At 45.6% G+C, this 15,388-nt stretch overlaps 2 protein-coding genes across 3 annotated transcripts in view; one reads left to right on the top strand and one right to left on the bottom strand.

The window, feature by feature from the left end:
- Positions 1–158: 158 nt before the first annotated feature.
- On the bottom strand, positions 159–4,553 carry LOC131887894 (mediator of RNA polymerase II transcription subunit 16-like). 2 transcript variants are annotated; one of them, XM_059236624.1, is made up of 8 exons: positions 4,037–4,553; positions 3,335–3,692; positions 2,937–3,177; positions 2,716–2,862; positions 2,409–2,614; positions 1,310–2,009; positions 708–1,094; positions 159–593 (listed from the first exon to the last, which is right to left on the bottom strand). In XM_059236624.1, exons 1-8 carry the CDS (start codon positions 4,195–4,197, stop codon positions 199–201), a joined length of 2,595 nt encoding a protein of 864 aa, XP_059092607.1. In that variant the 5' UTR covers positions 4,198–4,553; the 3' UTR covers positions 159–198. The 2 variants fall into 2 exon arrangements, with proteins under 2 accessions (XP_059092607.1, XP_059092615.1); XM_059236632.1 differs by lacking the exon at positions 4,037–4,553 and adding an exon at positions 3,756–3,784.
- Positions 4,554–10,103: 5,550 nt separating this feature from the next.
- Positions 10,104–15,388, top strand: part of LOC131887848 (NGFI-A-binding protein homolog) — a 40,117-nt gene continuing 34,832 nt past the window's right edge. The window contains exon 1 of the mRNA XM_059236579.1: positions 10,104–12,114. Coding sequence (XP_059092562.1) covers positions 11,613–12,114 — 502 coding nt within the window. The 5' untranslated portion in view covers positions 10,104–11,612. The remainder of the gene's footprint in view (positions 12,115–15,388) is intronic.

Genomic DNA, 15,388 nt, shown 5'->3' with positions numbered 1-15,388 from the left:
ACATCAATTTCTGATGATCAGATGAGTCGGTCGGACACTGAGCGCTATCAAAATGAAACAGAAGTTGACTCCGAATTCAAGGAGAAACCCTAGGTCCGCGAGTACGAAGTGATACTTTTTCGTCGTCCAATCGAAATAACGCAACCCAAGTCGTCAAACTTGTTTCAAAATGCCTTCAAAACGTTTATTTCCCGAGTTTTAATCAGTCATATGGCGGATTTTCCAATTTCCACCAGAGGGACACTGTCGCACCCATCGCTTCTCCCATGATTTAATGGCCACGGGTTGATTGACGTTTGGATTGGGCCCCGGAAACGACATGGCGTAGCTGCGCGTGGACATCTTCACGGCGGTCGGGTTCTTGCCCAAGTAAATGAGTCGAGAGCAGTCCATTAACTGTTGACTACTCATGGCCCCTTCAATGAAGAGGGGCTCGGGGGGTGGGGCCGAGGTCTCCAGGTCCGGTTCCTCACCAAACTCAAAGCTCATAGGGGACCGATGAAATGCCACCACCATGGGAGCCACGCCTCGGGCCTTGATGGTGAGATTCAGAGGAGGCAACATCACTTGACTCGGCAAACGAAGGCAGTCATCTGGAGAGAACATGAAGGAAGGTCGTGAATCGATTTTCATAGGATGGAAGTACATCAGAGAAAGATGAAAAGTGATTTCTCATCGTGACTAGTTCGCATAGTTCGGGCTCTTACCGTGCAGTCCCTCGTCTGAGGGGTTATCTTTGAGTTTGGTGACCATGTTGAAGCACTGTGAGACCACGTTGAAGTCGGATCCTTGCGTGAACGAGGGCAGGCAGCCATCCTGAAAATGGCTCCAAATGCGCACCACATACAGGATCTCGCGCAGGATGAGCAACACTTGCGGGTCTTTGTGGAGGTCAAAGCCCAAGCCTTTGCGCATTTGTTTGTACTCGGGTAGGCCGGCCAAGATGTGAAGACACAACGTGGACGACCATTGAATGAGGTGCTGGAAGGATTGACAGAACCCGGGCTCCGTGTTCAGGTCGGTGCCGTGGGTGCCCTGGAACACTTGGAACAGCTTTTCCAAATCCCACTCGGACGGGTTTTGCTTCAAAATGTCTGCCATGGGGTCGAGGAGTAAATGAAAAAATGAAAATGATTTACTCTTAGGCACATAAAGTACTTAGTTAATAAATGATAATTATCTACTCCATGCCTAAGGTTAGGTTATAATCCGCCTGTTCCTTGGCTTCGTGGAAAGTGGATGAATATACAGGACCTTTTTAAAGGGTCCTGTGAAATTGTGAAAGGGGAAAAAAAAAGATGCAACGTACTTGCCACGGAACTCCCCATGGTGATCTCGCCCTCGAGAAACGATTTGACCTCCAAAGTGCGCAATGCGGATTTGAACACACCATGGATGGACATTAGGGTGACCTTGGCGAACAGGTCGGCGGCCTTGTACTCCAAGGCCGGACTCAACCGATACAAGAAGGACTCGATCATGGCCAATTGGTAGAAATAGTAACTCCGATGACTCTCGGATTGGAGCTCGAAATTGGCTCGCAACTTCTCGCCAATGGCCTCTATGAAGCCATGTCGGGTGCACAAGGTCAAATCCCAGAAGTCGATACCGGACACAAGGCAATACTCGAACATGGTCACTAGGTAGGGAATGGAGTGACTCCCGCCGGGATCCGAGATGGGCGACACCCGATACAAATGGATCTGACCCCAACTGTCATTGACCACAAGGGCATTGGCCGTGGCCGTGAAGCACATCGAGCTGATGGCTCCACCCCCACCGCCCCCGGACAAGTGAGCGCGCACCGATGATTTGGGCAGGTCCACGCTGGCAATGTGTTGCAACGAGTCCCGAAGTAGACAATGGATGGATCCGTCATTGAAGGCCACTATGATGTAGCAAGACGGGGCGCCACCAGGGCCGCCGATACCTTGGACTGACCAGGGGGGCGTGGCCAAGGCGGCCAAGGCAGAGCACGGACCTGAAAACATCTCGATGTATTGCCAGGCCTGAAAAGGTATAAAAGTTCGGAGGACCGGGTTAATTCATTCATTCAAAAGAGCATGTGTCTCTCTCTCTCTAATTGATCTTGGAAAAGATTCATTGAACAAAATTGGGCGAAGAAATGGAAATGAAATGCCGAAAAAAAAAACGTTTTTATCGAAAGGATCTAGTCCACCTGAGCATCAACGAAAGTCGTTTCTCGCTAAGGAGCTATGAATAGCATTGCAAAATTACATCAACTTTCTTACATTGTTAGTTTTTCATTTTCATTCGTTTTAATTAGTGACTTTCTTGCAATGGGAACGTCTTGAAAGCATCACACTTTCATTGAAAAGGAAGGAAATTTAACTTTGCTTCATTTGAATTCCTTCTTTTTAGAAATTTGGAATGGGAAATTCACCTACCGGTAAGGCCAACCGGGGTACTGGCGCCCCATCCAATGCCCCGCCCATGGCAAATATTTTGTGAATGGCGTGGTGGGTGTCTTGGACCGCCCAGAGTTGGACTTTGCCGCCGGATTCGTGGTGCGTGCCGATCAGGATCGAGTCACAATCCTCCCTCATCACGAAGCACAGCTCGACCACGGCTTGGTAATCGTCATCTTTGGCCACTGCAAAAAAACAAAAAAAAACACCACCGATCGATCATATAATGATTATTGATGGTCATTTCTACCCACTGAACCGTGAGTCGTGAAAACGGTGAACTGACCCGGTTGGCGTGTATTAAGGAATATCCCGGGATAGTCTTCCACCGCTACGGACACTTGGTCAGCGGCATTGAATTGTGGCACAATGGAATGGATCAGGATGGGGTGTTGGGCATTGCCATCGGAAGTGGCCACCACCAAGGGACCGGCTACAGCGAAAAAGAAGATATTCAGGCTTGATTGTCAGTTGGAGGCGTCCAACTACTTCATCCCTCGTTCTTACATCGCAGAAAAGCCATGGACACGAGCTTGATCTTGCGTCGGCGTCCACCTAATAGAGCCTGGGCGGTTCGCACTCGTCCAGCCGTCGAGATCGTGATGAGGGTGAACACGCCCGAAGAACTGATGAGCGCCAATCCGACCAGACGTCGTTGAACAAAGGCCGAGGCCAAGGCCGGTCCAGGCAGGCGGGTAAACTTCTCGGAGTATAAGGCGCTCTCTAATCCATCGCTATTCAACACGGTCTGTGGGCCAGAGATTTGGAGGATTAATTAACAGGGTAAAAAGGGTGAGCGAGCCGTGAGCATGGGCCTCATACGGGACCACGCAGGCTTCAGGCCCTTTCCCCAAATTGACGGTCTGGAGCTTAGGGAGACCAAAGCAGGTTAGGGTGGGACGTACCTTGGGACCGGCATGAAGGAATTGGGCCTGGATGATTTTCTCGCCCGGTAGACATTCCTTTAATACACACTTCCATTGGGACAAGACACAATCGAGCATGGCCCAGATCTGAGCGTGGCCTTGGTCGTCGGCCAGGGCGAACTGTCGACCCGCCGCGTCCCAGGTCAAGGCCGTGACCTGACCCAAGCGCGAAGTGACCCAATGCACGTCCCACGGTGTGTTGAGATCGCACACGAAAACATGCGACCCCGAGGCCTGGCCCGCCCCCGTAGGCGGACCCACGGCGGCGGCCAGACGCGAAGTGAAGAGCAACACGTTTTGAGAGGATACACTACTCAACGACACGCCATCCCGGAACCTGAAATGACCATAAAAAGATATGATCCACCGATACACATGCGGTTATTAGAAAAAAAAGGACCAGATATGTCTCATCTCGGTCCTGACCCCGGTCGCCGAGCCGCATCTCGAGACCGGAACTGATAAACCATTAACGGACCCGCCCGAGAGACACGCCTCGGACGGGATCGGGCCGTTAGATCAATCATAGACCGAATGAAACGAGTGAAATGAGTGGAAGAACGCACGGAAAATCGGACAGCAAAATACAGAAAAATCCAGGACGAGGACCAAGTCCGAAGGGAGATCACGCGCCCTCCACGGGCCAGTAATCAGTCATGGAGTCAATTCAACGGCACCTACCGGGCGGGTAAACGGTGGTGAGGCGCGTGCGAGGCGGCCGGACCCGTGGTGGCGTGGGGGTAGGCCTGGGTGGGCGCCAGTCGGGGGCCACCCCCCAGGGTCAGAGCCATAGCGTCCGCGTCGGCGGGCGCCGGCCCGTACGTGCTGTACATCAAATCCATGCTGAATCAATGCTGGAGCGCGGTCAGGAAGTCGAGCAGCGATGCAGAGGGGCAGACAGGCGGAGAGGAGGAGGCGGGCCAGCTTGAGCCCAGCTTGACCGGCTCGTTGGCTCGTTGGATGCCGTCCCAGGTCTTGAGGTCAACCAGAAACCAACGGATTGACTGGAACCACTATCGTCCGTCGATCATTTCGGTCAGACGCCTAAGCTTAGGGGTTGGAACTGGGACCGGCATCCACATGATTGGTCAACACGCCATCCAGTCGTTCTGTCGTTCGGTCAGTCAGTCCATCCCCCTGCCTGGGCATGGAGTCGGTCCCCGGCGTCCCCGGCATGGCTCCCCATCCTCAGTCATCATGTCATAACAAGTCGCATCTTCAGTGCTGCCGTAGACTGTCACTAAAAGAAACCCTAGCTCGGTTGGGGGCTTATTCCTGTGGCCGTAAGACGGAGCAGTTGGCGGTCCTGACTGCCCTCAGGCCAGTACCCCACCCGCATAGTGTTTTAGGCCATCTCCAAGTTATAGGTGGGCCATGCCATGGGTTTCCATCCAGCTATGGGCTGGGTGCCCGGGCGTGCCCAGTGCCAGATGTGGCGACACTGATGAGCTGAATGACTGCTGCTGGTCCGACGGATGTGAGGAGTGGTAGGGAGCGGTGGTAGGCTGTGAATGCCGAGGTTTCCGAAGAAAATGAAATCAAAATCACGCACCCTCTTTTCTCCCATTGACGGAAAAATCCGAATCAGCCATCTCGGTTCGTTCGGCTCTAGTTGGGCCCTTGAGAGGGTTGAGACTCAGCCTGAGTGGCAGCTCCCTCCGCCGGATTTGGATCGGAATCAGTGCACCACTCCAACTCTAAACCATGTTTCTTTCTAGATAGCGGCGCATCCGACGTTCATCTAACCGAGAGGAGTAAGAAGAAATGTGCCTTAAGCTCAAATTACATTCAAGTCCTTCGCCGAGTGGTAAAATCGAAATACGGTCCGGGATGTCACGTTTCTGGAACATTTTTCCCCAGGTTTGGGGACTCTAATCCTGGGGCTGGTCACGGCCGTTTATATTTAGGGACCAATGCTTGGCTTCACAATCAAGAAAAAAAGGCATCAAACAAACATGATCAGGCTGATGATTTCCAAATCCGCTTTGAAGGCACATAAATTCATGCCAGGGTGGCAATGCCAGGTATATCTGAGATTGAGAACAGAGTCCGAAACATTTCAAGACAAAAGAGAACCAGGCCAAATAGTTGAATGAGGTCAATGAAACAACAAGGCCAAAAAAAAAATTAACATAAAACATATTACAGTTAAGCATGCCAGGAATTCTTTAATTTCTAAACGTTTCAAACAGGATCAAACAGAAAACAAGAAAAAGAGGATGCGAAGTGATTCAAAACTTCCGCCAAAACGTCCAATGTTACCTCCCAACCAGGGAATCCCAACCTATGCATAGATGAAATGCCCCTCTTTATGTACAACGGTATTCTAACAATGAGCTAAATTAGTCTAGATTACAGTCCACTTTGTTCATGATCAGGGCTGTACAAATAACGCAAATTGTATAGATGCAAAAAATTGCAGCTAATTCTAGTCCAATTTACTCTTTTCAGAAAGCCAGTAAAATAATAATAAAACAACAGATTGCCATGGTAAGCTAAAATTCAAGAGCATATAAAAAAGGGGGGGAACAATTTTCTCTATAAGGGCCCTTATTTGCAACGTCACACTGCCCAAAGAAAACGGGAAGACGCACGGTAGATTGCTAAATAAACTCCTCTTGCCTTGCCTTGAACGGAATTTCTTTTCCGGACGTTATGTGACCCGGGTCATTAATTATAAATAAGATTTTGATAGAATTAGCCAAAAATAACACAAACCCATTATAATTCAATAACAAGGAATTGGCCCAATCGGCCATTTATTGGGCAGAGGCTGAATGACAAAGCGCCCTCTGAAGTGTAGAACGTAAAACATATTTCGTGCAGCGTAAGGGGGCTATAAGCACTCTATTCTCTTGAATAGTTATGGCAGACCATATTTCTTATTTAAAGTGCACCGCGCATCCAAAGCCAAAACTAATAAAGCATGTTAGGTTGCAAAATAAACTCTTGATACTGTATGTTCTTTGAACAATAGCAGCTGGCGTCATTCCAAAATATTTGTGCCAAAGTCATGCATCAGCTATGTTGCGCTTGCAAGGAAGCATACCACGCACAGGAACGGAAATAAATCACAAGATACTTGGACCAGGTGCCAAAAATTAGTGAAGTATTTGGAACAGTCTGGTTTTGCCTGCTGAAGAGACGTAATTGTGAATAGTTGTGTTATCCAAAAAAAGCAAGATAATCACACCATTTAGGAAAAAAATGAAACAAATAAGCAAACAACATGAAATGTGAGAAGATAATTCATTTTTCATTTATTCTATATTTTCAAGAAAAAGGGTAAGAAAAGCATCGATTTTTGAGCCACTAAAATGGTGCAAAATAATGCAAATGGTACATAGAGATTGGAAAAAAGAATAATAATGCATTTTTTTGGACTGCCCTGGTCATGATGTCTGTCTCCTTTCTTTCCCACAGAAGTGAATGTGCACATTACTATTAAATAATTATTAAATAATAAAATAAATGTTTTAAAATTAGGTTACCAAATTTGATCCCAAGTACATTTTTGCCATCCACAGCCCCCCAAAAATCCTAATTCAGAACTGATTTTGAAAATGCTGTTGTCGTAGGAGAAGGATTATTTCAGTGCTTTTTTGTGCTTGAAGTCCAGCGTAAGAGGACTATTGATGGTCCAGAAAGACAAAATAAATATTCGTAAAGAAAGATTTGAGCCAAATGAAAAATATTTTGGGGCTTAAAGTCTTAGAGCCAAGAATCTTTCAGCCTCAGAGTGTCAAGACAAGGTTGTTAGAATGACGTACTAGTTTTGCTTGCCTTCATGAGAAAGTGAGTAAGCGGGTTTATTATGGAGATCAATTTGGTTTTCATAACCTGATATAGAGTCCTTCAGGATCATATTTAGTGTCGACTCTGTTATTGATGAGGGATGACAATTACAAATACATAGGTTTAAAATGTATAAGTGACAACTCATTTATTTTCAAACTTGTTCAATTACAATTACTTTTTATTTATAGTTCAATTACACTCCTTTCAATTACACCACTTTCAATTGCATTTATCTTTTCCTATAGCACAAAACCCACAAAACCTTTTAGTCATTTGAGAGTGCATTACAGGGTCCCTGTTTTGAAATTTTCTTACCATTTTTGCTTGCCATCTAGTCTTAGGGTTCTATGTGAAATTGAAATAGGATTTACGGTCTGTGCTTGAATGACGCTATTGGTGTTTTAACCATCTTCATGTTTTCTTAAGAATTGTTTTGAAAACAACCACTTCATGAACTCTTGTCAAGTTACGTTGATATATAGAAATGCAAAGAAAATTGTCTGCATTCATATGGCTTAGAAAATACCTTGCCGAACATTTGTCTATTCAGCACTAGGGGTTCACCAAAGAATCGATGAGAACGGTTTGTCTAAAGCATATAAAAACCGCCCAGAAAACGGTTGGAAATGAAAGGTTTTGTGCGCTGAACGACCATGTATATCATAAAACTGGAACTGCAATTAAAATGTCAACACTAGTCTGGTGACTTTCTAGATATTATACTAAATAGATATAGATATTATACAAAATTTGTCTGCAATCAGGGCCTAGCAATCATTTCCAAATGTGAGTCAAGCCAAATCTGGAAATTAAGAAATCAACGACCAATACCGGGAGTATATAGAAATACCTGTAGCACTCGTTAGAAGTACTCAAATGGGGTGATTTTGATGAAATGGAATGTAATCCCTAGTACGAGTAACATGAAAGGTTACGTTTCGTCTATTTTGTACCTTTTAATCTTAACATGATATATGGTCTACTAACGAATTTGGGCTGGCAGACCGAGCGAGTCCTTGATTGTAGGGTTGATTTGGAACGGTATTGAAGAATTTGTCCAAGTCTAACTTCAAAAATGCTACCGAATCAACAATGCCCACGTCTTCCCTACGAATACTAGAGGGAAGCAAATCGTTAATATGAGGGGAAAGAAGAGAGTTTGGCTTCATTGTTCGAACTAGCCTGGATTCTCGAGGGCTTGAAGATGCTCTCAAAACGCACAAAAATCCCCTATGGTCGATGCATTTGACCCTAAAACCTGGTTTGGAACAAATCTTATGGATGCTTTTGAAAACATACAGTAGACAGTACAGTAGACCTTGCATACCCTCTCTGAACATTGAACTGTTGAGTGATATGCATATGTAAATCTAACCTTGATGTAACTGGTTTAAGAAGATTATACTGTAAATATTTTTATGTTCTGAACTATGTTCTCGTCGAAATCCATTCCGCTTCTTGGAATCAACTGATAATTGTTGCAAGTCCTTTAAAGTAATAAAGGCAAATAATCGAAGGGTTTGCTCTTCTAGGCATTAATGAATATGCAAATAGTTTAAAAGGAAACCACAATCATTCGCCAGGCAACCATGTGTTTTGAGTAAAACATCGAGTAAGACAAGCCTGGTTAGGAAAGTACCATAATGCTGATTAATGAGAAGGGTGGGATCACCGAATGATGAGCGTACGATTTTAAGTACTTTTTTATAAAATGCCCAGCAACTCCCACACACCTTCTCTCCTATTATACATGGTGTATTTGTTATAGTCTAGAGCCCGAGCCTGTATTCGCAAGATCGAAGGGGCTAAGCATTCCTCGCAAAAAAAGGCGACGACTTTTGTTACCATGATCGGCAATTGAACAAGGTTGTCGGCCCAAGCGATGTACAACATGTACGCTATGTAGTGTACGTGGCTTAAAGGAGTGCGTTGGTGGGCCTTCTCCAGCTCCCTGTGAGCTCTAGCTCTTTCTAGGTCTTTGCTTCGCTTCTTCTGTGCGGTTTTTTTGCTTCTTCACTTCTCGATCCGCAACTCGAAGTTGGCTGGCTGGCTGGCTGTTTGTCTGTCGGTCTGTCTGTCTGTCGGTCGGTCGGTCTATACGGCCGGTTGGTAGGCCATTTGACGCGAGGGCAGCAGGTGGAGAGCTGCCCAGCATCCATTGCAGCAGCACCTGATTCGCAAATGCTTTTTAGCCCACCGAATCCGCTCAAAGAACTCAGAACTGCAAAGAGGCAGTCACTCAGTTCAGCCAGAGAGAGAAAGAGTGAGACAAGCACTCCACTCACCCACATTATGTAGAAAGAGAGAGAGAAAGAGAGAGAGGGGNTCAGTTCAGCCAGAGAGAGAAAGAGAGAGACAAGCACTCCACTCACCCACATTATGGAGAGAGAGAGAGAGAGAGAGAGAGGGGGGGGGGTATGGAGAGGGAGAGGGAAACCGACGAGATCATGGCAAAAACGCACTCAGGGCTGCTCGTTGGATTTGGCTAACAAATTGAACAAAAGCATATTGGTTCCGCCATAGCTGTACTATTTGAGGCCTTTTATTCGACACTGATGATGAGGTTATCGCTGGTCTTTTTATTGAGTGATCTCCATTGCCTTTTCGTGAAAGGGTAGAAGTAGTTATAGGGGTGCTCATCGGTTTTCCCTCGCCTAATCGTAACGGGTGCCGGCGACCCTGTTTTGGGTCCGCAAGTCTGCAAATTTTCGAGGCCGACCAAGGCATGGATGATGGCCCTTCGCGAATCTGCACATTGTTCCTCCTCTAACCGAACTCCTACTACATCTAAGCTAGTAAGTGTTGGTACAAGTAGTACACTGACACACACACACATATACACGCACACGCTGCAAACGCATGGACTCGTTCTTAGTAATACTCAGATCTCAGATCTGGAGAACACGAAAGGAGTGAGGGAGTTCGAACTTATTCTGATTCTCCCTCAACAACAACAACGGCAACGACGACAACAACAACACCTCAGCCAACTCCTTGAAAAACGAACACGACCAGCCAGTTAATAGTTGATGTTATGAACAAACTGTTTCAATCACCAATGCATCTTGACATTGGCAGTGGGTTCATTGGATTGCCCAAATTCGAGGACGTGTGTGTCTGGTACCAAAATAACTCATCTCACGATGAGCCAGTGACGATTGACGATTGAATTTTTTGAGCTCGCAGCTTGGGCGGGGACAACCCAGCCCACGTGCAGTTGGGACCCTTTGAGTGGTCCTTTCATCTCAAGAGAATTGCCGCAAATCGCGCAATGAGTGACGTGCTAGTTTTCCCTCGTGAGTGACATAGTTAAAATAATCCGCTGACCATTCGATTGACATGCAAATTATCCGTAACGGTCAGTTTTCCTCGACCAGTCCAATCCAGACACTATTAGCCTTAGCTCTACACATGGAAAAACAACGGTTGGACGAGTAGGGTGCATATGAATTGCCCCCGTCCCACCATTCACGAACTGGACGAGACTGGAATAATTGGTTTGTGATAATTCCGGATTCCGACGAGTCGCTAATTCAATGTCAAACCAATCGTGACCCTTCCCCTCCCTCCGAAAAAGCAGTCACTTTCAAGATTCAATGGGCGAAACGGGGAAAAAAAGCTCGCTCTGAAGTTGTCTGACTGTCGATCCTGTGGCGATGTGCACGAACTTGAAAGCCGAGCTTGAAAATCAATGACGACCATCCAACCATTCAAATGATGAGGAGTCTCGGGTCAATCCTGTCTTCAGCCAACCCCATTATGCACTTTTCGCGGAAAACGAGTTTTTTTTCCTTCTCCTTCTTCTCTTTCTTCCTGCAGCCCTTCTTTACGTATTCTGCTGCCATAAAGATAGCCACCGACTGACTGATGATGTTTCGGGGGTGAATGCCGAATGGGTCGTTTGTCTGGTACAGTGGTAGTAGTTGAGAGCAGGACGACAAGTGGGAGGGATCTCCGTGTGTTTTCGAGTCTCTGAGTGGTCAACTAACTCCTTTGACGTCGTTGTCGCTCATTTACGTGAATAATGTGCTTTTCTCGGTCTCGTTCGGGTAGTGATGGCTGCTCTCGGTTTCAACGACTTTGGGGCCACATTTTCGGACAGCAGAGATTCGCTGGCCACTCAATGACGCGGTCGGTGGTGTTTCTTCATTCCTGACCACGAAAGATTAACCCCGAGTAAGTGAAATCCTCCAAGAACCAATCGTGGGTCGTTGTCGAATATCGGGCTGGACCTGCCCACACTACTGTCTCCCGTCCGATCTACATAAGTATGAAAACGAGTGCCAAACCATTCATTTCATGACCCACCCTCAATCAGTCTGAATTTTAAATCATTGCACCTCTAATTGGTTCGTGCCAAGCCACCTTAGTTGACCTTTAAGAGCGATTACAGTGATACCATACATCCCAGTGACTGTCTCGGCTCTTCGTTAGACATTTATACTCGGCTCCTAAAAAGATGTCCATGGGCGTGGGCTCACCGCGCTCACGTCCGCGCCCGGGCTCCAATCAGTCCGCCCACCGCCCTTCGTCGAGCTCGCCCAATCTGGCCACCTCAACCACACCCACCTCCGGGACGAGGATCGGACCGCCCAATGTCGCCCACGCGAGTGTGTTGTCCAAAACCCTGGACGCGGACTTTGAAAGTGTCGGGCTTCTTCGCCTTCGAGGGGCTCCGTTCCCCGGGCCACCCCCTTACTCATCCGTGGTGTCGTCCCCTCCGCCACCCGTGGGGGCCATTCCAGTTACCAGTTTGGCCCCGCCCCACTCCTTGGCCGGGACCCACCCCCACTCGACAGTACCTCTCTTGGCTTCCCAATTGGGCCAGCCCGTGAGCTTGGGAGCGCGGGCTATAGGCGGCAATTTGGCAGCTGCTCATATCATGGCTCAATCCCTATCGCCACTGGGCACAATTCCGGCCGGTCACGGCAGAGTCATGTCCAGGAACGTCAATGGAACATGTAAGTAGTGAATGTCTATTTGACCAATTCATAGATTAAAAAGAAAAAAACTGGGTTTGATTGGCTTTGTCGCCAGTCTGGCTGGCGGTGACCAATGCTTTCAAAAAGCCAAGCTAGGAAGGCTGAAAGTGTTTCCTCAAATAGATAACAACAAATGAATAAAAACAGCCGGAGCTGATTTTGAAAATGAAATGTGATCCCAAAGGTGCCACATTGAAGTGACTGTCTGCACTCGACTGATACAGCTTATCACATTGTTAAAGCGTATGTACTAAACCTATGGTATGGGACACTTCGCAACTGTTGTGCCCTTTCAAGACAGGTTAACAGAAGGCTTGAAACAAAACGTGGTTTATACCACTGATGCGAGACATCATTTCACTTGATCTAGATCTTTTTCTTAGATCATTTTCTTTCGACATCAATATCAACATTAATATGTTCGGTGTACGTAGATTATATTTTATGCTAGTGCCTAACTCGAAATGAGTCTCTCAAAGATTTCCATCGTAAGATCCAATCATCACATTGCTTGCTTTAGTTGCATTACTTACAAAACTCAAGTTGAAGGCTTCATGTTGTTAAGATACCTATATTTCGTTCTAACCTGGCGGTCTCTAATGTTCCGCGGCACAAAATAGACTTGTATCATTGATTAGGTGGTGCATTATTCTGAAGAGGGAAGTCGACCTTCCTTGCAAAACGTGAACAGAGTGAATACAATCACTAACGCTGGGTCAAGAAAACAAAGAAATTTCAAATCATGACCCAGGACTGAAAAAATGAAGGCTGGCTTGGCTTTTAGCGTTTGAGGAAGGCTGGAACAACTCGGTCACTAAGTTCAAAGAGGTGGCTGAACACACCGACTTCGGCCTATTTGCCACAGGGCGATTCCAACAAGTCCGCCCATACTGCAGTACATACTTCTGTATCCTGTTGTTAGTTGGGTTGAAGTGAGTCAAAGTTACATGAAGAGCAACAAATATTTCGAAGCTTACGGAAAACTACGTGGGCATCATATGATTATTCATAATACGTTTTTAGTATGTAGGTAATTGCTAGGTGAGCTCCATGATGATAAGCCTCGAAATAGAAAAAAATCTTGAAAGTAGGCTTCTCATTCGCACAATTCATTCTATTTGTTCAATGCGCTTTCTTCGCTCTCATTCGTTGTCTTGGAGGGAGATTTCGAGTAGAGCGACTGATGCTCAGTTTTGTGTGTTCGATCCCACTTTTTGCTCAATCTACTTAGTCTCACAAATAGTTTCTTTTATTTTTGGGATCGACCACTCAAATCACCCAGGGTAAGGTTTCTGGTTTCAAACGAAAATAGAATTAACAACATGTGGATCAATTTAAGTTTTAGGGTTTGTTCAAACGCTACAGGAAGATGGTATTGTACGTGAATAACTTCAAATCAACACTTTTTCGATTGCCGCATTCCATGACACCATCAAGTTGTTTAGAATTTGTTCTGGGCTCCTGGTTAGCAGGGTTTTGGACTTTTGAATGGCTTTGATAGCCACAAACACTCACTCCAAATGCGTTTCTTGGCCGGGGCACCGTCCGACCAACCAACCAACCAACCAACCAACCAAGGGAGTAGCCGCGTCACCACGTGGTTCAAGAGAACAACGAATTCCTGGGCCGGAGACTAATAATTATCTTGGTAGTGAGCGCTTCAAATGTTGATGAATTGCTTCCTTTGTTAATTCATTCACTCAAGCGGGCGCCAATTGTTGGTACTGAACGCACTAATAGTAATCCACATCCAAGCCTCCACCACCACCCTTTCCAAGTGACCCCGACCCCGTCTTCCTCCCTCCCCTTTCCATCCTTGCCTTGCCTTGCATTCCCAATTTCGAGCCTTCCACTAGCGTTCTTGGATTAAAACTCGAGTGAAAAAGTGATACTTGGAGACAAAATCGAAGACACGTCCGTCCGAGCTAAAAATGAAAATCGATGGACCTTAAAGATATCTGGCATATACAATAGACCGCATCCTTTTATGCTAAAGAGGTGTTCTGAAAAAAGTTATAGTAACTGTGATTAATCATATCTCGAAATGAAGTAATTGTAATTAATTGCATCTTAAGCGAGTATATTTGCAATTGTAATTTTTTCATTAAATTTATAGAATGCAATTGACACATATCTGCTCCCTTCCAATCAAAAATTTCGTAGTTCGTTTCGAAATTTTGATCGCTAGTGTCCAATGAGCTCAAGGGGAAGTCTTTTCCCTGTATGTCTTGGTGTCGCCATGGGTCATCACCACTCGTGTTCTCAAACTTACGCAAATCACATCTATTTGCATCCTGGGCCCTTAATTGCATCTTTTTGTATCCTGAACCTTTATTTGCATCATTTGTATCTTTGGTCCGTTTTCACATTTTTATGCATTTTAGGCTTCTTTTGACTGATTTTCTTTGGGTGGAAAATTTGTATTTTCACTATTTTGATGAGAATTTGACACAGAGGAGGGGAGGGGGACGAACAAGTACCTATTTTTGTTATGGACGTTTAGTCTTAGATTAATGTTCAGATGCTGATCCAGTGGAATCAGAGCGTACTGTCATTAGAATATATGTGTCCAATATAACAAATTGCTTAATATACATTGGTATGCCATAACAATATAAAAGCATCTTTGAAGTTTATTTGCATCTTGGGCGTATTTTTTTGCATTTTTATCTGCATCTCGAGGCCCTTTTTCATGGATAATTCTGAGAACCTTAGTGACCAGTTTGACCTTTATTATATATATATGGCAGGGAACACCAATTATTTCTTATTTCTTAAGAAGCTTTCACGAGTTGATAGTTCATTTTTTGATGGAGAAAATGCAGATTTTTTTTTTCAATCCTTCTCCAGGCTTGTAACTTCGCATTTTCATGTTCTGCCATTTCTCCAACTTTTTCACTTGTGGTCGAAAATGATTTTAGAGGATTGATGGCACGGACGAGAACTGCCATAACTTGGTTTCAAGTTTTTCCAAACTGGTTTCGTGAAAGCAACAAAAATTCGAATTTTTGTCTCGGCCGGCCTTGAAATTAGGGAAAGAGCCGAATCGAAGACCTTAGAGAGTCATATTTCATTCATCAAGTAAGCAACAAAAAAGTCGTCAATTCGGCTTTTCGGTAGGCGAGCTGTTATGTCCGTAATTTGGGCTCGCCACTCTAATAGGGCAAAATTTGCTCGAGAATAAAGAGATAACGCTCAATCATGGACTCTCACATTGGGATCCAAGTCCTTTGATTTCATCCAAGCAGATTTT

Source organism: Tigriopus californicus, chromosome 1 (assembly GCF_007210705.1).
Source record: "Tigriopus californicus strain San Diego chromosome 1, Tcal_SD_v2.1, whole genome shotgun sequence".
Taxonomy (NCBI): domain Eukaryota; kingdom Metazoa; phylum Arthropoda; class Copepoda; order Harpacticoida; family Harpacticidae; genus Tigriopus; species Tigriopus californicus.
Note: the sequence above shows the minus strand (reverse complement) of the source record. Positions and strands in the feature narration are given on the sequence as shown.

Coding starts and splice junctions, on each gene's coding strand:
- LOC131887894 (XM_059236624.1), bottom strand. CDS start 4,197: ATGGATTTGATGTACAGCACGTACGGGCCGGCGCCCGCCGACGCGGAC. Junction 2,615..2,715: donor CCTTAATACACGCCAACCGG/GTCAGTTCACCG, acceptor GTTTTTTTGCAG/TGGCCAAAGATGACGATTAC. Junction 1,095..1,309: donor CATGGGGAGTTCCGTGGCAA/GTACGTTGCATC, acceptor ACCCCATGGCAG/ACATTTTGAAGCAAAACCCG.